The sequence below is a fragment of the Microcaecilia unicolor genome, chromosome 6 (assembly GCF_901765095.1).
Source record: "Microcaecilia unicolor chromosome 6, aMicUni1.1, whole genome shotgun sequence".
NCBI lineage: Eukaryota > Metazoa > Chordata > Amphibia > Gymnophiona > Siphonopidae > Microcaecilia > Microcaecilia unicolor.
This window is the reverse complement of record NC_044036.1, coordinates 141,630,532-141,657,127: the sequence shown is the minus strand read 5'-3', so window position 1 is coordinate 141,657,127 and position 26,596 is coordinate 141,630,532. Positions and strand designations below refer to the sequence as shown.

The window sequence follows — 26,596 nt, the reverse complement described above, 5'->3', positions numbered from 1 at the left end:
GCACCCCAGTATTCAGCTTAATAAACAATGATGGTATTTGTTTAGAAATCTTATGGTTCCAGGAATTGTTTGGTCTACATATGTATTCTGTAGATTTGCCCCAAATCCTGTAAATGTTAAATATATGTTCTTAGTTGGCAATCCCTATCTCTATAACTTCCTTCTCTTCTTAATTTTGGCACCAACGCCCTTTACTAAATTCAGGCTGCTCATTATTTCCTTAGACTGAAGACGGGAAGACATTTTATGCGAATACTGTTTATGGAACTGTCCCTGGCACCCCTATTCATCGGATTGAGGTTCTATTGAAGTGTGAGATAGTGGGGAATGAGACCCTGAGCTTAAGTTTCAATCCGACATTCACTGATGTGGTGACACTGGGTCATCACAACATCTCACTGAAGTTCTACCACAGTGAAGATTTCATGGACCCAGTTACCATATTCCCGTACGAGGTTGGCATGCATGGACGTCTCTATGTGGAATTTAAAGTGGAGTCAGATGATGAAGGTCTTCAGATACTGACAGAAAATTGCAAATCCTCACCATCTTTAGAGCTGGGAGATATGACTTATAGTATCATCAAACATGGGTAAGAGCGTCCCATCTATAATTGAGTTTATCTAAGAAATCTTTCACCAGGTTCAGCTTGCTCAAAATATGGGTGCTAAAATCATTTTTTGTGGTAGGCAGTGAGACAGAGCTTCAATCTTCTTAAGAGCTCTTTATTTGGTCCCCATTTTGGTTTAAGATCTTGACCCCGGTACAAGGAGCTTTACATGGGTTAGTTCCCCGATGTTTGAGCAAGAACCTGCCAAGAACATAGTGGATTATGTGGGATATAAATGTAGCCAATAACTGTCGACTAATTTAAGGCTGGAGCACAACAATCACAAATATGGTACACTAATTTCCACAAACACCAGTATTACCAAAATTACAAACCATTAGGTCAAAGCATAAAAAGTATGACAAACACATAATAACACAATAAAACAAACCCATAATGTCAATAACTAAATCCTTAATGTAACAATTAAAGTGAAAAGACTCTTTTAAGTGAGAACACAAAATTGTTTCAGAACATCATATAACATCAGAACATCATATAATCTAACTCTATTTTGAACTCTCTCAGAAGAGCCTTAAGTGGCATGGCCTAACTTGGTACATGAATGAAAGAAAAGATATCAAATCTCTCTGGCAGAGTAAATCCAAAGGTGCATGCAGCGACTTCTTAAAATCCTTCAAATTCACTCTGCACGCATAACTCAAATACCAATGTTTACCATAAATGGAGGGGGGGGGAGGGACACCAAAGACTGAAAAGGCATGCTTCCTGATAATGTTTACTGTGGGTTGGATAGTTATTTGATTGATTCTGTTGATTTTCTGTTTTATTGTATTTTAATTTTATGAAAATATATGTGATTTTGTGATTATGTATGTGACTTTTGAGAGCTACTTAAGTAATTAGGTGGAATACAAAATAAATCAATTAAACTAAACTAAAAGGTGCTAAACTAAAAGGTGGAAGCTTAAGATACTGAAACATCAGTATTAATGCCTTAAATTTGACCCATGTCTCTGCTGGTAAACTAATGCAGAGAGACTAAAATGGAGAGATATGTTCCCTTCGTAATGTTCCAATCAGGGGCGTAGCTACGGGTGGGCCTGGGCCCACCCAATTTTGCCTCGGGCACACCCAGAAACACACATCCATTTCTCACCCTCTCCCACCCCTGCCGCGGCGCTTACTATTGGCGCTGCCTGGCAGCAACTCACAGACGTGGCGTCCTGCTCCAGGCCTTCTCTCTGCTGTGTCCCTGTGTAAACAGAAGTTGCATCAGTGCGGCGGAGGGCAAGCTCCGGAGTGGGACGCCACGTCTACAAAGTGCAAGGCAGGGGTGGGAGAGAGGATCACTGCCAAAATGCCGCCGCCGCTGGTATCCATGTAGCGGTAATGATGAAGTAACGACGGTATCAGAGGGCTCGCGGCAATGATGTAGTCTGTGGAAGGCAGCGCGGGACCTCTCAGCCACGTCACAATGATGACTCTGCGGTGTCTCACCCCTAAGACTTGGACTTCCTGTTTCTGAGAGGGCAGGAGGGCCTCCCGCCCTCACAGAAACAGGAAATCTGTGTCTTAGGGGTGAGACACCACAGAGTCATCACTGTGACGTGGCGGGAAGGTCCCGCGCTGCCTTCCAAGGACTGCATCGTTGGGTTTAGTTGGCGGTTGAAGGGGAGAGAGCTGCTGTAGGGGCAGGAAGATTTGAGAGTGCCAGAGAACAAGAAGGGGAAAATTGGGATAAGGAAGGACACCGAGGAGGACTGAAAAATAGAAGACATGCTGGATTGGGGGTGAGGAAAAAGGACACAGAGGAGGACAGAAAATAGAGGAGATGCAGAATTGGGGGTCAGGGATATAGGGAAGGAATGCTGTTCATAAGAGAAGGAATGGGGGGGGGGGGGACACAGGGAGAAACAGGACATAGAGAGGGCATGCTGGTTATGAAGGAAGAATGGTGGAAGATTTTGGATACCCAGAATGAATGCTCACAAGGGTTGCTGGCAGGGCCGTGCCAACCCAGTAAGCGGGGTAAGCACTGCAGGGGGGCGCCTGCCTTCAAGGGCGCTGCGCCGGTCGAGTTCTATTTAAAAATTTAAAAAATTAACCGTACCGTACTGCGTTGGCCCCTATGCGCATGCGCTGCTACCTTCCCGCGCGCAGCGCTTGGGTCTCCTCCTAATTGTGCCATTTTCATAATCCTTTTGAAACTCTCTAAAATTTGTTCTATCAAATAGCCTCCCATTCCCATCTTTCAGCTCCTATTTCCTTTGCATCTTGCGCTCCCTCTGCCTGCTGTTCTTCAACTTGTCATTAACCTTTTATGGTAATGAACTGAAAAAGGGGGCAGGGTGGGAGAAGAGAGAAAGGAGAGGGGGGTGCCAACTAATAATCTGCAGGGGGGCACCAGAGACCCTAGGCACGGCCCTGGTTGCTGGATAAGTGAAGGAATGAGGGAAGGAACGGCGGAGGGGGGAAGAATGGATGCCGGGAAGGACTGGACACAGAGAGGGGTTGATGGACATGAGTCAAAGAATGGGAGAAGAATCTGAACACAAGGAAGGACAGGATGCAGGACATGTTGGACATGAGATAAGGAATAGGGGGAGATTATGGCTACAGGGAAGGATAAGAGCAGGGTCACAAAGGTGAGGTGCTTGACATGGGGGAGGATAAGAGCAAAAACACAGAGGGAGGATAAAGACATGGACACAGAAGGGAGATGGATGGTGGACATGGAGAGAGAAGAAAGGTCAAATGGACTGAGGATATTGGAAAAAAAGTTAAGAGAAGAGAAGAGAAGACAGAGGAATACAGAAACCAGAGACTGGGACAACATGATTAGAAAAATAACATGACCAGACAACAAAGGTAGAAAAAAAATGTTATTTTCTGTTTAATGATTGGAATATGTCATGCATGAGAACTGAGCATGCCTATGGTGCCGAAGCCAGTGTCACTAGCATGGAGCAGTGCCTTTGACTGCTGTGCTTTTCTAAACAGGGGTCTGTGGGCTAGAGATCTTCACCAGCTAAAGTATTTCATTTTTGTAAGTTCATGGTTGGGGGGGGGGGGGGGAAGGGAAGAGGAAAAGCATGCCCACCCAACCTGCCCACTGGCCCACCCAAAAACTGCCTTCTGGCTACGCCACTGGTTCCAATAATAAATCTCGCTGCTGAATTCTGCACTAGAACAAAGCTTCAATCATACTTTCTGGCAGGCCTCAAAGGAACACATTCCAGTAATCAATACTTGGGAAAATCAGCTGAAACAGTACCTTCCAAAAATCATCAGTATTAGATAAGTTCATAATCACTTTAACAGCCACAGCGTAAAGAACGACCTCTTGAAAAGATCCCTTGCATGAGCTTTCATTGTCAAACCTGATAATGTACTTGTTTTATTTCTAATATATTTGTCTCAGCCTCACTATGGTCAGTGTTTAAGCAGGATAGTGTTAACGTTAGTCCTAATTGTATGTATTATGGGAATAATTCTATAACTGTGTGCCTATATATAGATAACTAGCCAGTTACTGATGGTCACAGATTCTGTAAAGGAACATAGGTTTTCTGCTTTCTTTTATACAATACTGGCATAAGCGGGTTTATATGTATGTATGCGCTTAGGTGTGAGTATTACACTGGTCAGAAATACGCATAACTTTGAGTTGTGCATGAAAGTGTGCACCCTGCCTATGCTCTCCTCAGGCCCCGCCCATAATTACCCCCACCTGTGAAATACACTTTTATCACAGATAGGCACATAGTAACAGAATAGTGCTTAGGTACACTTTTTGCATAGGCGCCTATGTTACTACTACTACTAACATTTATATAGCACTACCAGCCGCACGCAGCGCTGAACACTTGACATAGAGAGACAGTCCCTACTCAAAGAGCTTACAATCTAAGTAAAACAGACAGACAAGACATTACGGGCAAGGGAATTACAGGGTAAAGAGGAACAGGGAAGGAGGAGGGCAAATGAGTAGCGGTTAGGGGCCAAAGGCAGTAGTGAAAAGGTGAGTTTTCAACATAGATTTAAAAACAGGTAGAGATGGAGATAGACGTATGGGTTCAGGAAGACGGTTCCAGGCATAAGGTGCCGCAAGATAAAAGTATCGAAGTCTGGAGTTAGCGGTGGAGGAGAAGGGGGAGGACAAGAGAGATTTGTTCAGAGAGCGGAGTTGACGGGGAGGAGTGTAGGGAGAAATGAGAGAGGAGAGGTAGTGAGGGGTCATAGAGTGGATGCATTTAAAAGTTAATAAGAGGAGTTTGAATTGTATATGGAAGCGGATAGGGAGCCAGTGAAGTGATTTGAGGAGTGCGCTAGTGTGGGCATAGTGATTTTGGCTATTCTAATCATTCATGGGCAAACTTTATGGAATCACCCCTTTGTGCATAATCTTTAGTCTCTTCCTTCCTCTGTTGAAGTGCACAGCTCAGTAACCTCCACTGCTCATTCTCCCCCCCCCCCCCTCCTCTACAGGTGTCGGCAGGACTCCACGCTGCACAAATACCCAGTAGGGGACCAGAGAGAAGAGCGCTTTGCATTTCAAGTCTTTAAATTTGAGGACTTCCCGGAAGTCTATCTCTTCTGTAATGTTATCATCTGCCATAATGGCTCTGTTCCAAATCGCTGTACTCAGGGCTGTACTGGTGAGAGACAGAAACGTGACCTCTCCGGCTCCGGGAGTCAATTCCAAGCTGCCAGACTCTCCCAGGGGCCAATTGTCTTTAAAAATGGTGAGTCCTTTTCCCCCTTCTCTTCCTAGGGTCCTACAGTTCTCCGTCTCTCTCCCCCTCTGTTTTCTGCAGGGTATAGTCCATTCCATGTCTGCACACTATTAAGAATGTGCATAAATTGCAATATTTGAATATTTAGGTTACTTCCATTTGTAAATGTTCTTTTATAAAATACCACCCAGTGTGAAAGTATGGACCATTGGTTATATGGCCTAACTTGTCCTTTTATTATTTATTTAGATTTTGCTCACACCTTTTTCAGTAGTAGCTCAAGGTGAGTTACATTCAGGTACTCTGGATATTTCTCTGTCCCAGGAGGGCTCACAATCTAAGTTTGTACCTGAGGCAATCGAGGGTTAAGTGACTTTGCCCAAGATCACAAGGAGCAGCAGTGGGATTTGAACCAGCCACCTCTGGATTGCAAGACCGGTGCTCTAACCACTAGGCCACTCCTGTGAATCCGTGTGAATACAGCTAAGCAAGAATTAATGTTATTTAGTCACTCTGGGGAGTCCTTCCCAGAAAGTTAAAGTATTTGCATATCATCAACAAATAAATGGCAACAAATCCAAATTTCATGATTTTGGAAATTAATGGGCTCAAAAGTGATGATTGTTAGGGTAAACCACAAGAAAAAGAGGATAGGGCTTCCATCTGACCATGCCAGCTGTTGGCAGCTCGTCAGGTATGAAGTAAACCAGGACAACACAATAAAGGAGTGAGGTAAACAAGATGAGGATTCCAAAACCATGGTATATAGGATTTTAATATAGTCAGCAAACATCAACACAGCAGGGACTCGATACGGCCGTGTTTCAGAGTGTGAGCCTGCTTGAAGGGTCAACAACCTTTGAAACATAAAATAAATAACAATAAATAAAGAATACATAGAAAATTAGCCAATCCAATTGACATATAGCACCCATTGGAAAGTATAAAAAGATGGTATAACGCAATAAAAGACACGTAAAATAAATAAATAAAGAATAAAAATCACTAGAACTGAATAAATAGTAATCAGATTCTTTAGCGTTAAATACATTAAAAAAAAACATACAACTAATGCAAATATATAAAATGGTGATATTGCTGCTCCTTGTGATCTTGGGCAAGTCACTTAACCCTCCATTGCCTCAGGTAGAATATTAGATTGTGAGCCCTCAAGAGACAGAGAAATACCCAGTATACCTGACTGTAACTCACCTTGAGCTACTACTGAAAAAGATGTGAGCAAAATCCAAAATAAATAAATCTTTTTTACCTCACTCCTTTTTTGTGCAGTACATATACACGTAAGGTTTGGATTTTCTCCTTCCTTCTTCTCATAAACCAGGACAACACCACATCTCATAACTCAATACACTGCAATTGCTGAAGAAAAGGAGTATGTTCAATAATAAGAAAGGCTGATGTTAAGTGGATGGGAAGTGGAGAGAGAAGGATCCCTCTAAAAACCAAGAAGGTACTTACCTGGTATGGACATGGTAGTAAGAGAACTGTGTATTATTGGAAGTTAAATGATATGCTGGAAAGAAGTTGTTCCCCAGAAGACTGGAGCAGAGTGCTAATAAAGTGGATTTGCACCTGGTGTATCCAATTTGCATATTTGTGAAAGCTGAGAAACCAGGGTTATATTCCCAAGAAAGGTGACAGGGGGCCCATCAGGGGTACCAGAAATGTGACCGGTTACCAGAGGATACAGCAGGGAAGGATTCCCAGAATTGGTGATAAATGGGGAACAGTTACCCTGAGTTAAAAGGGGAGTCCAAACATTGAGACTGGGATTACAGAAGACTTTTGAGTCTTTCTGAAGCAAAGTGTTAGTGAATCCTGGTTGAAGTTTTATAATGCTGGATAGGAGCCACCAGAGAGCCCTCAGTACATGAGAATATTCCTAGGGGATTACAATGCTGTGTTTTACACTAACCAGTATCTAACTGCTGAAACAGTGCTTTAAGTCTATTTAGAGATGTTCCTAGATGATCAGAAAGAAGTTGTAGTTGGCTTCTACTTTTGCTTCTTTGTAGGACCCAGCAGGAGTCTTACATTGAAGCCCAGTTTTCTCACTCCTTGATTTTCTTCACCTTTTATCAAGTTGTCTTTTTTTGTTATTTAAAAAGGTATAACTGCTGGTGAAACCAAGGTCTATAAAAAATAAAACTGTCACACAGGCTATGTTTCTACTCATTATGTGAAGAAAGATCACTTTGGATCGGACCCTAAATACTTCTGTCAAACAGGGTTACTCAAGCCAGTCCTGCAGACAGACCCAGCTAGTCAGACTTTCAGGATACCCAGAATGAATATGCATAAGACAGGTTTGCATACATTTCGACGCAGGAGTCAGGGTTCAGATTCAGACTTGGGAAGAGGGAGAGGGAGAATGAAAGATAAGCATTTGAGTAGAAGGGGGAAGAAAAAGCCTTGTCCTCTTACCCTCAAGCCAATCTGGTGGGGATGGAGAAAACTTGCATACAACCCCAGCCTAGTAATCCATGTCAAGGACTGTGAAGAGCAGGTCCATCAATGATTTACTCCAAGGATGCCACTTACTGAAAAAACCCAGCTCACTTTCCTAATAAAAATAGAAAAAGAAAAAAAAAGATTGCTTTCTGACTTGCTTTATCATATGTCTTTTTCCTTAGCTGACCTTAATTTCAAGCAATGCTGATGAATAAAGGGATAAGACCTCTAAGTCTACCTTTTTAGCCCCTAAAATCCCATTGTAACAAGTAGACTATCTCATTTACTATAGGATGTGGGGGAAAAAGGTAAAAACAAGTGTCAAACAATGTACCGAAATGTATGGAATTTTTGTTTGCTGTCATCACTCAATCTCGTGGATACATCAACAGAAAAGCATAACGTGGAAATAGCTCACAGTTTGGTTTATGTTTTCTTCTCCTTCAGGAAGAGAAGTCCATCGACAAGCACATCAGGAGTATTCTCAGTCTCCTGGCCATCATTCCCTGGTTGGCATGCTCTGTGCTGTAGCCCTGCTGGCTTGTGTGGCACTGTTAATCCAGAGGAGATACTACAGGAGGAAGAACCTGGGATACACTCTTCTTCCAGACAGAGGAGAATAGAATCCGAGGCCACTCCAGAGTCAAGAGGGCACTGCAAACAAACAGAACCTGTCCCATTTCAGTAAAAGAGGAAGAAGATGCTGAGACTGCTACCGAGAATCAGTTGATGCAAATGGGCTCAATTACTGGGAAAGCAGAACCCTACAAGAGAATAAGGTTCTGGGATGCATCTACTCAACTGTCTATTCTATGTCTAATTTTTTACATTGCTGAATATTCTAATTTAGAAATGCATACATTGGAGAACAGTCTTCCTGTATGTCCACTACTAACACTTCTTGGTATACCTGGCATAGACCATGCTTCATTTATAATTACTATATCTCTTTTGTTGATCATAAAGTGCTATATAGTTCACTCATGTCATGGTATAATTTTCATTGACCAGTGCAGCTTTTATCTACATTTAGTTTGCATAACAGGTCACATGGATAAATATATAAACATTTTTTTAAATGTTTCTCATCAAATTCTTACCACTTTGGGGGGAATTTTCAGTCTCTTGGTGCAGCTTGCAAGTCTATGGTTAATGCTTCCTTTGAGTATGTTCTGGTGCACACCAGAAACATCCAGAACTTTGCACCTGCATTATTACACACCATAATGTAGGATCATAATTTCAACATGAACGCACTAAGCATACATTCCCTCCCACCCACTTTCAACTGCACCAAGAAGGGAAATTTTGAAAAGGTTTTCACTTATGTGGGTAAACATGGGTTTAATCTTCTGAAATCCATCCACACAGGGACCATGTTACTCCTCCATTTGTCTGATAGGGCTTGTGGAAGGATATTAGTCACTCTAACCAAACCTTCAGCCTAGCATCTTCCCCCCTCTCCCACAGAATTTTAGGGTCCTTGACACCCTCCCCCTGATGTGCATGGATTGGGAGTGGGACCTTGGTGTGATAGTATCTGACTAGCTCAAGGTGGCAAAACAGTGTGAGAAGGCAGTGGCCAAAGCCAGAAGAATGTTCAGTTGCACAGAAAGGCATAACCAGATGAAGAAAAGAGTTGTTAATGTCCCTGTATAGGTCATTGGTGAGGCCCCACTTGGAGTCTAGAGGTTGTATCTCATGTTGGGGGCCTTTTACTAAAGCTTAACTCGAGTTATCTGCAGCAGGGCCCATTTTATTCCTATGGGTCCTGTTGCAAATAACTCAAGCTAAGCTTTAGTAAAAGACCCCCCCCCCCCTAAGGACAGAAAAAGACTTGAAGCAGGCGGCAATAAGAGTTCTGTATAAGATCCTGGATTCAGGGAAAAGGCGATTGAACTGCCACCAAGAAAATTACATCATATAGAAATGAAAACAGTCCTGATTGGGTTCTTTGGAATTGGTGTACTTATTGACTGGGGTGCCAATCTGTCCCTGGGTGATAGTGTTGCTAGTGAGACCCACCCCATTAAGCCATGAGGGCTCCCAGAATGCACAAATGTCAATGACTCCAAAAATCAGAATTGGGTTCTGGTTTCACAACCTCCATTGCTGCACCTTTACACAGTTTGGTGGCTATCATTTCCTTTAAGCTAGTGGATCTCAACCTTTCTTCTGTTGTTACACTTCAGACAGGCAATATTCATGCCTGTGACCCACTGAACATTAAAATTCAAAGCTGAACAAAAACGATCCTAAACATTTAATTATTGACAGTAACTTTAGAGGGAATTTGCCTACCATTCAGTCCCATATCAAAAAACTGTACGTAACACATCAGTCTTAGACTTCTCACTTGTCATACAAGACAAATAAATGTTCAAATTCTGGTGTCACCTCAGTAACAGCAACACAAAATCCCTCTATTGCCAGATAGTGTGAAGCAACACAAAACCCTGCAAGTATGCTACTCAGAAACTATATAGCAAACAGACCCTCCATAATTTTCAGTTAACGCCTGATGGCAGCAATTATCATTGGGTGAAGCAGGGAAGCAGAAAAAGGGACCAATTATGGGGAGTACAAGAACCTGACTGGTCAGGATCTCTGGTCTCCCCAGCTTTGCAGAAATAGAGGGCTGTTGATGAACAACTATTTTGTGATACGCCTCACACCTCTTGGGGACACACTGAGGCATATTTTCAAAGAACTTAGGGGCACTTTTACTAAAGGGTTGCCCTGTGGCAATGGACTTACCATGTGGCAACCCGGAATGACTGCCGGCCCGACACGGGTGCCAGCAGTAGTTCCACCCCCAGCATGCACCATTTCCGGCATTAGAGGAAATATTGAAAAAATATTTCTTCAGCAGGTTACCTGGTGCTAATCGGGCAGCATCACGTTCTGCCTGGTTACCGCCAGGTTAGCGCGGGAGCCCTTTCCGCCACCTCAATGGTAGGTGGTAATAAATCCCCCCAAAATGGCCACATGGCAAGTGCGAACTTACCACATGGGCCATATCATTTTTGGCCATTTTCACCTGCTGTGGTAAAAGGGGCCCTAGCGTGTGGCAAAATCAGCCGCTGCCACTCGTGCAGGGCCTCTTTTACCGCAGCTTAGTAAAACGGCTCCTTAGACTTACAAACCAGCTTATTTTCGAAGGAGAAGGGCGCCCATCTTCCGACACAAATTGGGAGATGGGCGCCTTTCTCCTAAGGACGCCTAAATCGGCATAATTGAAAGCTGATTTTGGCCATCCTCAACTGCTTTCTATCACAGGGACAGCCAAAGTTCAAGGGGGCATGTCAGCAGTGTACTGAAGGCAGGACGGGGGCGTGGTTAACAGATGGGCGCCCTCGGCCGATAATGGAAAAAAGAAGGGAGTCCCTGACGAGCATTTGGCCAACTTTACTTGGTCCCTTTTTGTTCACGATCAAGCCTTGAATAGGTGCCTGAACTGACCAGATGACCACCGGAGGGAATCAGGGATTATCTCCCCTTACTCCCCCAGTGGTCACCAACCCCCTCCCACCCAAAAAAACAAATTAAAAAACATTTTTTGCCAGCCTCAAATGTCATACCCAGCTCCATCACAGCAGTATGCAGGTCCCTGGAACAGTTTTTAGTGGGTACTGCAGTGCACTTTAGGCAGGCGGACCCAGGCCCATCCCCCCCTACCTGCTACACACGTAGTGGTAAATGTGAGCCCTCCGAAACCCACTGTACCCACATCTAGGTGCCCCCCGTTACCCTTTAAGGGTTATGGTAGTGTTGTACAGTTGTGGGGAGTGGGTTTTTTGGGGGGGGGGTTGGGGGGCTTAGCACACAAGGTAAGGGAGCTATGGACTTGGGAGCAATTTGTGAAGTCCACTGCAGTGTCCCCTAGGGTGCCCGGTTGGTGTCCTGGCATGTGAGGGGGACCAGTGCACTACAAATGCTGGCTCCTCCCATGACCAAATGGCTTGGCTTTGGCCAGTTTTGAGATGGGCGCCCTTAGTTTCCATTCTATGCGAAAACCGAGGTTGGCCATTTCTAAAGGCGGCCATCTCTAAGGTTGACCCAAATGTTGAGATTTGGCCATCCCCGACCGTATTATCGAAACAAAAGATGGCCGCCCATCTTGTTTCGATAATATGGTCGGGGCCGTTCTTAGAGATGGGCGCCCTTATAGATGGGCGCTCCCGTTCGATTATGCCCCTCCACGTTGCATAGCAACCTACGGAACTTTGTAAGTCTAAGTGTTTTGAAAATGGGCCCCAATGGTTCAGAACCACTGTGTTAAACTGAGGAAGACCAGAGTTTCCTTTTTAAAGTCTGCCTTGCAAGAGGATGCCAGCTGTCCAAGGTCTGGGAAAGCATATAACACAAACCATTAAACTGTTTTGCTATTTTCCAATGCAAGTACACCAGTAACATTTGTTCAAATGTTTGTGGAGAGTGCTAGTTTGAATCTGGTGTTGCAGTAGAAACAAACATGTCATGCAGCTGCTGTTCTCACATGCCATGCCCTATCAACACACCGCATGATTGATTTCTGCTTTTTTAAGACCTTAATGTTTAGTACACAAAATGCATGACTGTCCGGTTTTGCATAAATATTGGCCCTTCATGAACCTACTCAGGTTTGGAGGGGGTATTGTGGGATCATGGGACCAGCAAATCAGTCAACCTCTCTGTGTGCATATCAATAAGATAAGTGCATTGGATATAGGAAAATTATGAGATACAATAATAAACATGATGCTGCTGACAAATAACGAACAAGGCTGAATTCAAAAGATAGGGTCTGGTATTTAAAGACATTTACCTCTGACTTAAGTACCTCGGTTTTATGCACCTAAAGTTAGAACATTTTCAGCTGAGCTTAGCTACCTTTGAGGCTGCTAATTTTCCCAAATTTGTGGATCAAGGTTGCCAGATGGGAAAAATTTTCCCAGCCCAAACTCAGCCCTAAACCCGCCCAAAAAATGCCCAAAGTCAAACCCTGCCTCCCACGTCACCAACCCCGCCTCCCACGTCACCAACCCCGCCCCTCACATCACCAGCCCGGCCTCCTGACATCACCCCTGATGTTGTTAGCCCCGCCCCTGATGTCAACCACACCCCTGAAAAGCTTCTATTGGACCACATCGGACCAATAGAAGCCCCGGGAAAGCTTCTATTGGACCAAATTGAACCAATAGAAGCCCCGGAAAAAAGCGCACAGTAGCCACAGGAAAAAAGCCCAAACCCGCACCCCGCAGCTGCTGAAAATTTTCCACAGCTGCTCACAGAAAACCCGTCCAGTGTTGCGAGAAGACCGCAACCCTGGCAACAATGTTGTGGATTGCTATCAATGTTCCTAATTTTAGGCCCCTAAATTGGAGTGGAGAAGTGGCTAGTGGTTAGAGCAATGGTCTTGCAATCCAGAGGTGGTTGATTCAAATCCCACTGCTGCTCCTTGTGATCTTGGCCAAGTTACTTAACCCTTCATTGCCTCAGGTACAAACTTAGATTGTGAGCCAGACAGCAAAATGCCCAGTGTACCTGAACATAACTCACCTTGAGCTACTAGTGAAAAGGTGTGAGCAAAACCTAAATAAATAAAATTAGGCACCCCACCCCTGGAAATCAGTGCTAAGCACCTATTTTAATGCTTTTGCCTTAACTCCTAAATTTAGAAGCCTATTGAAAATACACACCTAAATCTATCAACTCAGCAGGGTAAACTTTAATTTATGCAAATATTCCCCCTCCCCAACCCCAGTCCATATCCCTGCATGCGAGTTACGTAAGTGAAAAGAGTGATTTATTTTCCAGTGAATGCTGTAGTTGTGAGCGCAGATTTTTAAGATTCTTAAACAACAGTAATTGTGCCAGAGGAATGCAGGACACAAATAAATCAGGAAGCTAGAAATGTCAGTGCAGAGGATTACAGCAATGCCAGCATTTTCCAGCACTTGCTATTCACAATTTACTTATTCAAAATGTTAGCCGTTTTGTCGGTTCAGAGAAGGTATTAAATATTTGAAATGCTTAAAACAATATGTGTATTATGCAAAGCTAAATATTTAGCTCCAAACTATACTTTCTTTTTATACTGTGCAAGTTCAGAGTAAACCGAGACATCTCCTTAGAGTCCAGCATCATTTTCTGTCATTGTGACAGAAGCCTCTGGGCCTAAACCCACAGCTTGCCACGGTTTTCAAGTACAATTAGGTAACCCCACAGCTCAGGAACCATGCAAGACCTAGGGCCAGATGCACTAATCAATCGTTTGAGCCCTTCCCTTAACGATTCCCTTATTGAATCGTTAAGGAATTGGCTTAACTCAGCATTTACCTTGTTCCTCCTCCCCCTACCCAGCAGCTCTCACAGGATGGGGGCTAAATTTTGGAATTTGTTTCTGGAGCTTTCTTATTTGCAATCTATTTCAGAGGCTTGGCAGACCTGGCAACTGCTGACTTCAGATTCTCAAGCTGCTTGCTAAAAATTCTGGTCAAAGGGCGATGTGTTCACATTTAAAAGTCATATCATAAAAATTATACTTTTGGGAACTAATTTGCAGTGGCTTCTTGGCAGGGCTTTTTTTGAGGGGGTGCATGGGGGTACTGAGTACCGGCACCTTTTCCACTGTCTACTAAAATTGACCCATGGTCCACAAGTTTTAATGAAAGAGATCAGGCTCTACACACCAATTCTGCCTTGCCATAGATTCTGTAACTGGTTGCAGGGGTTCTGGCTATTGTGGGGTGGGTCCCTCAGTGATTACCCACCCCCTGAAGGGTGGCCAGGCATCTGAGTACCGGCACCTTTTTAGCAAGAAAAAACGCACTGCTTCTAGGAATCCCCCAGGTTGCTCTTTTGATTATTTTTTCTCACCCTCAATTACTGCTAACACAAAATTACAGCACAGAATTCAGAGCATGCACTTTCTAGGGTTAGCCCATCCACTAACTAGGTGTCTGCCTAGGATGGCAGACTGGGGGCAGCATGGGGCTGGCACTGGCACAGCTGGCAAGACAAGAACAGAGCAGCAACAGAGCCACACACATCCTCAAGGCATGCCACATGCCACACCCACTCCCTCTGACAAGAAGTTTCATTTGAAGGGGGAGGGACCCAATAGACCCCCCCTCCCCGAGCCTATGCAGTACCAAAGTCAGGCCATTGTGCTTAGCTTCTCCTTGCTGCCAGCTGTAGCTCCAGGGGAAAATGGTTTGAGAGCAAGCTAGCAGTGGTAACAAGTGAAAGGGAAAAGTGGGATGTTGGGCACCTTTAAAGGAGAGGGATAGGAAACGAAAGAGATGCTGGACAGGACACCTGGGGAGTAGGGTAGGGAAGAGTACATGCTGGACACATGGGGAGCTAGAGAGGGAAAGGGAGGGGAGTGAGATGCTGGACTCCTAGGGGGCAGGGTAAAGGGGCAGGGTAGAAAGGGGGAGATGCTGGACATCTGGGAAATTGGGAAAGGGATGGGAATGAGATACTTGTGCTTTGGGGGTGGCTAGAAAAAGATAAATAAATAAAAAGGAATATGAAATAATAATGAATAAAATAAATAAATAAATAAATATATTCATTAAATATATTGAGGGAAATTTAATTACTTTCTAACTGGAAAAGATGCAGAGAAGGGTGACCAGTTGATAGACGGGATGAAATATTTAATTCCCCTGTGGTGAGAGGCTAGGGAGGTTGGGGCTCTTCAGCTTAGAGAGGAGACAGCTGAGGGGTGATCTGATAGAGGTTTGCATGATTGTGAGTGGAGTGGATCAGATGGATGCAAATTGACTACTCTTTCAAACAGTGAAGGACTTGAACGATATGTTTAGAATGGGTTGGAGAGGATTTTTTTCACTCAACATATAAGGAAGATCAGGGGTTCTGTAATGGAGGATGTGGAGTAGATGGTTGGTGTAGTTAGATCTGAAAGGTGTCGGCTGAAGTCCTGGTGGAAAAGTCCATGGACTTGGCAGGGCAGACCTGGGGAGGGCTATTGCTTATCTCTTGGGGTAACCAACATAAAATCTATCTGCTTTTTTTGATCCTACTGGGTTCTTCTGGCTTGGGTTGGCCACTATTGGGGGCAGAGTCATGGGCATGGTGGACCTTTGGTCCGATCCAGTATAACAATTTTTTATGGCTGTCTTTAAGATGAGAAAATCTCAATTTTTGCTTTTACTGAAATTTATTTCATTATTTAAGAGAATTAATTGCATTAGCATACCTGGTAGACTAGTTCTGAAATGCTGTTCAGCACCTGAGTCTCACCCACCCCATCCCACGCCCTACTGACCCAATTCCTGCTTTTCTAAATATGTCTAAGGGCAGAGGGTGTGTCAATAATAACTCCATCACTTTGGAATTAATCTCCCTTTTGAGCTTAGAAGTGAACTGAATTTGTCATTGTTGCTGTTGTTTTTGTAAGAAATTAAAAGGCTTTTTCTGGGATCATGGACACTTTGGAGGTTAAGTTCTTTGAGACCATATTTTAGGGTGTCCACTTGCTGTTACAGAATAGACTTGCTTGTCACATCCTCAGGTCACAGAGGTGCCCAGTTGAAACATTGTGTATGCAATATACAAGTCTAAATGCTAGTTTGTGCACATCCAATTCATAAATAAAGCTTCTAAAATAACCACCATAACATTTTTAAAAAATATTAGCATTCAGACACTAATAAACTGAATAAACTGACTACCTGTCTAACATCAGTTCAAGAATGGGCTAAAAACAACAAACTTTGCCTGAACATAAGTAAACCCAAGCTTCTATGGCTCCCTAACAAGTGGGGACATACCTGACATTTCTTTTGGGAAATATGAGGCTCCCCCTCAAATCACAAGTCAGGAACCTTGGAATATAGCTCGAGTCAACATTTACCCCAAATCCAAGCAACCTTCGAGAGCAGCTTCTATCACTTGCGGCAATTACATTGCCTGTCTCCTTCCATTGAGAAGGCAAGCCTCGTCTCAGTTGTGCATGCCATGATAACATCAAGACTGGATTATTGTAAAGCACTCTACACTGGTCTGACTATAAAGGGTCTGCACCAGCTCTAATTGATTCAAAATGCTGCAGCAAGACTGATAGAAGGTTGTAAGTGACGGGACCACATCACACCATTTTTGCATAAACCTCATTGGCTAACAATACAATCCAGAGCCAAATACAAGGTCCTTAAAGGAAATGGCCCTAAGAACATGAAGAACAATATCTCCCTCTACATACCTTCAAGGTCACCAAGGAGTTTCCCTAACCACAACCTCTCCAAAGGACATCACACAATGAGATACCCACAAGTGAGCCTTCTCCAGAGTAGCCCCCACACTCTGGAATGCACTCCCTGAAAGGCTTCAGTTAACACAAGACTATCTCTAATTCAGGAAGCAGGTTAAAGCTTGGCTCTTCAACCAGGCCTTTAATGGAAGAAGTAAATGACACCGGTTGCATAGTATAGCAGGACATGTTTACTCCTCTCCTACCCTAGCCAAGATCATGTTCAAGCACCTTTCTGACCTCATTTGCAACTCTTTAGTCCCTTATTTTCTTACTCCTGTTACTCTATCTTATCTATCTATATGTTCCATCTTTGCATACACCCCATGCTGTATATTAAAATGTTTTAATGTGTATTGTGATGACATTTTAATGTAGTATACTATGCCATACTTTGTATTGTTGTTATCAGCATATTTCTACTGCTGTAATTGTCTGTTGCTTATGTTTGACCTGTTCTTGTTGTACACCTGAGCAGGGACTGTCTTTTGTGTATGGTGTACAGCGCTGTGTATGCCTTGTAGCGCTATAGAAATGATAAGTAGTAGTAGTACACCGCTTTGAATTCCTTTAAAAAGGCAGTAAATAAACCTTAATCAATAAATATTTGCCACCCATGATCACAGTAGTAAATTTAAAACGAATCGGAGAAAAGTTTTCTTCACTCAACGTGTAATTAAACTCTGGAATTCGTTGCCAGAGAATGTGGTAAAGGTAGTAGGCTTAGTGGAGTTTAAAAAAGGTTTGGACGGCTTCCTAAAGGAAAAGTCCATAGACCGTTATTAAATGGACTTAGGGAAAATCCACTATTTCTGGGATAAGCAGTATAAAATGTTTTGTACTTTTTTGGGATCTTGCCGGGTATTTGTGACCTGGATTGGCCACTGTTGGAAAGAGGATGCTGGGCTCGATGGACCTTTGGTCTTTCCCAGTATGGCAATACTTATGTAAGGGGTCTTTTATGAAAGCTTAGCTCCAGTTATCTGCAGCAGGGGCCCATTTGCAGATAACTCAAGCTAAGCTTTCGTAAAAGATCCACTATGTCTGGATTCTGAGCCTTTTACTTATGAACTAATGAACTAATTTGCTTTATACTGATGATAACTAATGCAATATTCATGTTTTTACTTCCTTGGTATAAAATATTTCATTCCTGTAATTCTACCACTTCCAATAATTGAGTGAGTTTATTATGAGTGATCACTAGATGGCGCCCCAGTGCTAAAACACAAGCCATGAATTGTGTGCTCACTGCTTGTCCCAAAAAACTTCTTCCTGGCATCTTGATACCTTAATCCTGGACAAGACTGTACCAAGCTATGGTTGCAGCCTATGTGACTCGCCCACTGGTGCCCCCATATGGCTCAGTCTGCTCTTGACACAGTGCTGTTCATGGGGGAATGAAGGTTAAGCTGCTGTATATACTATGGACTCCACTCAAAGGAAAAATGGATAGCTGAGATGGGGCCTGTGATCTTCACCTGCTGTCATGTTCCATGTTTCTCTTCCATATCCTGGGAACATCTGCAGCAATGCTCATGTCTTGTGAAAGATTGCCAGCTCCTTACATTGGATCAAGCTAACATTGGGGTCATTCTCTAACACAGACACCACATACACCCATAGGATCACTAGAATCCCAACATATATGTGTGAATGTCATTCTGACCACACCCTATAGTTTCGATAATGAGTAGTTTGCAGGTGGGTATTCTTGTGGGTGGCATCAGGGCAGAGTGTAGGAGGGGTGTACACTTATACACTTAATATAGAATGGTATAAGTTAAACACATATCTTCTGAATCTTGGTGCGAATATTTACGCCAACTCCATGCCTAAGTGAGTAAGTGCATATATATACACAGTTATGCTAATATTCTAACTTGAAAAGCAGGCCGCCACATTCCCTTATAGAACAGGCAGTTAAACATATGGGGCACACTGATGTAGAGCTGCCCCAAATTCAGTCTCAAAGCATCTCCCTAGAACCTGCAGTCTGCTTATGGCCGTTTCCATCGCTCCTATAGATTTTTCTGTTCCTTCCTTGCTATTATCAGCTTTGTGTTTTCATATTTCCATTTCATGCCTGTTTCTCATGATGTCTAAGGTTTATCTTCATTTCCTGGTCTAAAATAGTTCTTTCAGTTTCAGATTCTGTATTTCTTTTGCTCATTTGTTTGAAAATATCACACTTGGTTTCCTTCCTGGCTATTGTATCATTGTTCATTTGTTACTATGTGAATAGGATTCCTGTGTGACTATGAAAGGACTGAGGTCTCCTCATGGCATCACCAGCTGACCCTCACCCACAAGAGTAAAACCGCTCACATCCCTCACTGTTTCTTTGATCCCTGGCCTTTCTCCCCACTCTCAAAATCTGAACCCTGAATCTTTAAATGTGTGGGAAGATGTACATGGATCGAAGGCCCCATAACACTACATTGGATGAATAGATTTGGATGGGTTGGAGTGGAGCTTTTCAGGGACTTCGACAACTTCAGAAATTTAGAACAAGGACAGTGCTGGGCAGACTTCTACGGTCTGTGCCCTGAAAATGGCAAAGACAAATCAAGATCAGGTAGACATATGATGTATCACATCATAACATATGTAATGAGCTTATCTTGTCGGGCAGACTGGATGGACTGCACAGGTCTTTGTCTGCCACCATCTACTATGTTACTATGTATTTATAGCTACTTAAGAACAATTCCTTATGTTCTCTTACACAGCTGTATAAACATCTAATTTGTTCAGATATTTTAAAGCCACCTTCAAGATTTGTACACTGGCTCACAGGATTATTTTCGACCTTACACCGGAATACATGACAAACCTAATAGATCTACCTATGTGCAACGTGATCGAAGGCTCAAGAACCTACCTCACCCTACATTTCCCCAGAGTCCAAGGCCTAAAATACAAATCTGCATACTCAACCAGCTTCACATACATCTGTCCCAAAATTTGGAACACAATTCCAAAAGTCCTAAAATGCACGACCAACTACATAACTTTTCGAAAACACCTGACAGCCCACTTCTTCAGACAACCTTTCTTTGAAGCTCCCGCACAGACTAACTAATCAACAATAGAACACACCACGAAACCCAATCACTAACAGAAATTGAATCAATGGTACATGTCTAACTATATAAAACTGTATTAAACATTGAACCATCAACCTAATCGAAAAATGTGGAGTGCAAATGCAGAAATAAATAAATAAATGATCGATGGTCCATATTCTTCTCACTTAGGATTCAACCCACTAAAGGGTCTAAAGCTGTGGGAAGTATTAACGCGTGCTCACCGCAGCAAAAAAATGGCATACTGCGGTGGGGCACGGTAATTTTGCCATGTGTGTGTGGTACCCATGGGCAAAAACCTTTTTTTTGGCACAGCCGGGCAAATATGCACATATATGTAATGTAATGTCATGCAATATGTCACTTTTATTTCGCAAACTCCCAACAAAGGTTCAAAGTGGATCACGATTTAAACCAAATAACAAAAAATGGAGACTATAAAGTAGTGAACACCAGACCTGAACAGCTTGATAAGAAACCGAGTTCTCTAATTTTTTTTTTAATAGTAAATCCAGACACTGAAGTTAAATAAATAAGTCAAAATCCTTAAGCTCTGGATGATCTGTAATGCCAGGGAAAGAAAACAAGCTAACTAGATATTCTGAGCTTGTACCATCAAACATTTTATATACCAGACAGGCCAGTTTAAACTTAATCCTGGCAACCAATGTATTCAAATTAATGCTGATGTAGCTGTGTCATATTTCTTCAGATGGAAAGCGAGTTTAGCAGCAAAATGTTCCTCTGTAAATGAAGATCGAATCCTATGAAGTAAATGGAGTTTTAAAAAGATAGCACTGATGATTTTAATCATTTTTTTTGAATTGGGGTGTTTTATCAGTGTTCATCAGTTAAAACTTAAAATCAGAAGTCTTATCTAGAGTTCAACCTTTCTGAATATGTCTATACATATTTCAGCTACCAGACTGGCTATTTTTGATTACGGCAGCAAATCTGAAAGCTAAAATACAGGTCAAACCCTTGAGAGCTCAGACCTGTAAGAAAGGTTTCTCACAGTAAGATCCATTAGAGGAATGTACTGTATGTAAGGATCGGAAAGCTGCTCTGTGGCTTTCACACACCCACTCTACCAGCTGCCCAGGGTGGTAACAATGCTCACTTTTATTCCAGGAGGAAGATGAAAAAGAGACGGATTCTCAATTGAACATTATTCTCCAGCCATTGCCTTGTATCCAGTTGTCACCCTCTCTAGTAACTTCACAGAGGGCAGGCAAAAAAGCAAACCAACAAGCTGATGGAAAATAGAGAAGAAATGGTGTTAAAAGGTGAAATGGTTTATAACAAACCTTGAACAAACACACCTGGATAAGTTGCCTACACAAAAGACCACTTACGAACTCCAGAAAGAAGCTCACTTTGGTACAATGCAAATTTTATGGTCAGCGTTAGCAGTACATTTGACAGGCTGAGATCACACTCTAAATACCGTGACTTAGGAGTGAGGTTCAGTCCTGTCACAGTACGCACAAAACTAAGGTGCGCTGAAAAATGGGCTGCGGTAGTGTAGGCATATGTTATGGACGCGCGCAGATCCATTTTTCAGCGCACCTATAAAAAAGGTCTTTTAAAAATTTTCGCCAAAAATGGACGTGGGTCTAAGTAAAAATTGGCGTGCGTCCATTTTGGGTCTGAGACCTTACCGCCAGCCATTGACTTAGCGGTAAGGTCTCTCATGTTAACCATGCGGCAGGGGCGTAGCCAGACTTTGGCGGGAGGGGGGTCCAGAGCCTGAGGTGAGGGAGCACATTTTAGCTCCCCCCCGCCATTGCCGCCACCCCCCCTGCCGCCACCACCACCAACGTTGACCCCCCCCTGCCGACAACCCTCCTGACCCCCCTCCCACCGCCAACCCTCCATCTCCGTCGCCTACCTTTGCTGGTGGGGGACCCCAACCCCCGCCAGCCGAGGTCCTCTTCTTCCTTCATTCTGTTTCTGAGTCTGACGTCCTGCACATTGTACGTGCAGGACATCAGACTCAGAAACAGAATGAAGGAAGAAGAGGACCTCAGCTGGCGGGGGTTGGGGGGTCCCCCGCCAGCAAAGGTAGGCGACGGCGGGTTGATGGCGGGAGGGGGGGTCAAGAGGGTCGTCGGCAGGGGGGGTCCAGGGCCAAATCTACGGGAGCCCAGGCTCAAGTGGACCCACGTAGCTACGCCCCTGCCATGCGGTATTCACCTACGTACGTCAAGTCAAAGTTACCGCCCGATTTTTGCCGTGAAACAGAAAATAAAAGATATTTTCTGGCATGTGTAGCGGATGTGCGTAAAAAATGAAATTGCTGCATGGGCCACGCAGTAGCCGGGCATTCGCTCCGAATTGAAGCACGTAGGGTACACACATGCGTCTACGTGGCTTAGTAGAAGGGCCCCTAACTCTGTTGGAGAAATTGCCCTGAGAGAGTCAGAACAGATTTGGCTCCTTGCAATGTCCGTGCAAAACCAGTTCTCAGATCTAACTCATGTCAGGTTACTGGAAAATTCTTCATTCTAATATTTGCTTGCTGCTCTTTGTGAGCCTGGTTTTAAGAATATCTGCAATGAAAAGGCATGAGACAGATTTTCCAAACAACGTGTGTAAATTTATCTCATGTCTAATTCTTGTGGATATGCTGAAGCCCCACCTGGCTGGGGGTATTCTAGGATCAGGTTGGATAACTCTGTGCTTCCTCTTTGTTTCAGGGACGTGCAATTACGCTGGATTCCATCTTTTCCAGAGTCTCTGAATATGCTGTTACTGAAGTCATTTCCCTGGTGAATCAAAGCTCACAGCCCTACACACACTACCAGCATGTTAATTCATGTCCTTTAAGGGAGAGTATTCTCATATTTTTCATACCCATAACCACGTGCTTTTTTCAACTGTGCGACTTGAAATTTAGGTGCACCATGCCACAGAATACACTTAGCGAGTTGCGCGCGTAAATCGTAATTAATGCCAATTAGTGATGATAATTGCTTGACAATGTTGATTAGCTAGCTAACCAATTAGGTTATGTGCAGTGTTGTTTTTCTAGCAAAAAAGGTGCCGCTACTCAAATGCTAGGCCACCCTTCAGGAGTGGGGTAATCACTGAGGGACACACCCCATAATAGCCAGGCCACCTGCAACCAGTCTTAGAATCTATGACAAGACAGAATTGGTGTGTAGAGGCTCAGTTCTTTCATTAAAACTTGGGTTCCATGGGTCAATTTTAGCAGACAATGGAAAAGGTGCCGGTACTCAGTACCCCCAAGTACTCACTCAAAAAAAGCCCTGGTTATGTGAATTGTTAAAGAATACACTTTGATTTCCACACGGATATTAAGGTCACATATATAGAATTTGGGGGATAATACTGAACCTACGTGTTTATGTTTCTGTTTATCCTACACTTGATATACCAGATAGAGGTTTATATATACTATTTTTGCAGGTATTTTTCTGTCCCTGTTGGCTCACAATCCAAGTGTAACATGAATTTATGAATGCAAAATCTTTACATATATAAATTAAATGAAACAAAAACTCTGCATCCCTACTGACTGAAATGGGTTAACTCTACTACCTTAAGGGATCCTTTTACTAAGGTGTACTGCTGTGGTAAAAGGGGTCCTTGGCGCACAGCAAATCCACGCACGATGCTAGGGCCCCATAGTTTGTCGGGAAGATGGTGGCTGGTATCTGAAATTGTAGCATCAGTTTACTGTCCTCATTATTATTAGTTGGAATTTTAAGTATTTGAGAATGTATTACTACTTTGTTGTTTTTAATTTATAATTTTTTAGTTGAAAATTTTTTAAAGTACTTTTATGTACTCCTTTACTATTCTTTGTTTTCTTTTCTATTTTCCCTTTCTTTTTCTCTTTGTTTTTTTAGACTGTACAACTTAGAGATAAGTCTACAACAACGAAATCATCTTAGCTTTAACAAAATAGAATAAAAGTCATTTTCCTTTGTAAGATCACAGAACCACAGTGTGAGAACCTGAAGATTGCTTGAACTCCGGTTTGCCAAAGCCAAAAAGAGCATTTTGGCAATTTCTAGTCTGCATTAGTTCCTGCTGAAAAAGCACTTTTTCTCTTCCAATATTGGAAGGAGTGGAGAGAAGGGACAGCAGAGTTTTAGCAAAGATGATCTGATGATGAAGGGCTACCTTCGAAAGCTAATCAAAAAATGTATTGAGTTAGTCCAATAAAAAAGGTATCATCTTATTTTCTTTTCCATGTTTTATTTTATTCTATTTCTATTGATTACCAGCAAAGATGATGAGAGATGGTCTACCGGCTGTTCAGTTTTATTTCTCAAGCAAAGCTGAACAGGGAATGAGAGGAAACACAGAACACAGGTTAGTCAAGGTGAAGCCTGCAAGACTTCGGGTAAGTATAATGAGTAAGTGAGGCAGGCAGGTAGGATTTGGAAGGAAGATGCAAACTGCAAGCTGTGACCAGAATAGCCAGGACTCCACCTTCCTCCTCCTCCCTCCTCCCCAGAGTATGTAAGGCCAGGGCTCTGCTTGCAGACAGTCTGAGTCAGGGAACTGCTCTAACAAGTGGAAGCTGGTATCTCTGCAATTCAGCTATATGGGAAAGACAAAGAAAAGGATTTCTTAAGCAGCACTGTTCCAGCTTCCGGCCTCCTTAAATGCAGGCACAGGATGATAAAGTGAAGACAGAAGAAGGCTGCTGGTGTGCACTGAAAAGGTTGCAGTGAAAGCAGGCGGGGTACCAGGCAGTAGTCAACGTTCTAGGCGGATAAACTCAATTACCCGGAGACTGGAGAGCTGCTTGTGTATTTGAGCTGCAGAGTAGGGAAGGGCCCAGAGGTTTCATCTGGGACCTGAAGTTATTTTTTCAGAGTTCTTCCAGCAAATAGAATAGAAATAAATTAATGCAGTGCACCTGAACCTTAGAATGTCTTTGTTGTCCTTGCAAGTTGCATTTTGCCATCTTAACATCAGGACACTGATTTCACACCAGGGACAAGTGACTGAAGAGGGTTGCCTAATGCCAGTTTCCCATAGTGCCTGAAAAAAAGCAGAACCTTCTGGGTCACAGCAGGTTGCACCCATGACAGGTGTTACCCTAGTGAGCCGGAGCGGTGACAATGAGAGGGTCATGATGGAAGGAAAGGTGGTACGAGGTCAGTTGACCAGGAGTGGCAGTGAACAGCACTGGAGAGTGAAGAAAAATGGAGCCTCACTCTCAAGAGAGGAGTCCATGGAGAGATACAGCAAGTTGGCAGATTCTGGGAAAGTGAGGAAGCACCAGCACAAGCACAGTGTAAAACACCGGTATGAAGTGCTGGAGACCCTGGGAAAAGGAACCTATGGCAAGGTGAACAGAGCAATGGAAAAGGGAACTGGCAGAATGGTGAGTACAGAGGAGAGTTGTAGGGTCACTGGCATTGTTTTCTATCACTCCTTAGCAGGAGTGTCTTCCTGAAAATTCAGGATCATGCAATGTTGAAGGAAAGTACCTCCCTTGGCAGCTTTGTTCCAAGTTTGCATCTTTATCAGAGAGCTCTCAGCTCACCTTGTGCAGTCCAAGCCCAGGTTCATCTATCTATCAGTATGAAACCGAGAGTGGCATCGTGATTCTTAAAAGATAGGCCGTGAAGACGAGATTTGCAAAAATGCAGTTGTTGAATGTGTTTATTTATTTGGATTTAAGCTCAGGCAAGTTACATTCATGTGCTGTAAGTCTTTGCATATCTGTACCTGCTATTGCAATTAAGCATGTAATATAGTCACATGGAGGCACTTTTCCCCTAAGTTCCAATCATATACTGTATGTAGGCGCTCATAGGTGTCACAGTTCTAAGTCTGTAGCAGGACTGCACTTATTTATTTATTTATAACATTTATACCCCACATTTTCCCACCCGTTGGCAGGCTCAATGTGGCTAACATCAGTCCATAAAGGCAATCGCCAATCCGGTAAACAAACAAATGAACTATAGTAAGGTGAATAGAAAGGATAGTAATTACAAGGGACGAGGGAAAAGAGGGGAAGGGTAATAGAGTCCATTAGGTTCATAAATTAGTTGTATTCCAGGAATTATGGATTTAAGACGGGTCCATTAGGGTAAGCCTTTCCAAACTTGGGCTACTGTTTGGTTTGCCTGTTGGCATTACCTGCAGTTTTGAAAGTGTGCAAGTCCTGCTTTCTCCTAGCTGCAAAAGAGTAACTCATTCCAAGAGATTCACATAGTCATTCATAGGCATCTAAATACAAGCAGGGGAGGAGTGAAGGAGCTAGGCTGCAACCTTCTATCCAATACACATAGGTTTTGCAATCAAAGTGAACAGTTTTATGAGGATAACTGTATAAACCATTATCAAGCATGAGTATACACTATGACATGATGGTGCTTATTTACCAATAGACGTATGTACAAGGGGCGGAGTTCACAGTTAAGGAAATAGATTATAAAATATGCTAACCTAGGCGCATTCACAAATAATA

The 26,596-nt window shown here is 43.1% G+C and overlaps 1 protein-coding gene across 1 annotated transcript in view; it reads left to right on the top strand.

The window, feature by feature from the left end:
* The first annotated feature begins 24,670 nt into the window (after positions 1-24,670).
* Positions 24,671-26,596, top strand: part of LOC115473003 (NUAK family SNF1-like kinase 1) — a 49,947-nt gene continuing 48,021 nt past the window's right edge. The window contains exon 1 of the mRNA XM_030207581.1: positions 24,671-25,501. Within this exon, the coding sequence (XP_030063441.1) occupies positions 25,199-25,501 (303 nt within the window). The 5' untranslated portion in view covers positions 24,671-25,198. The remainder of the gene's footprint in view (positions 25,502-26,596) is intronic.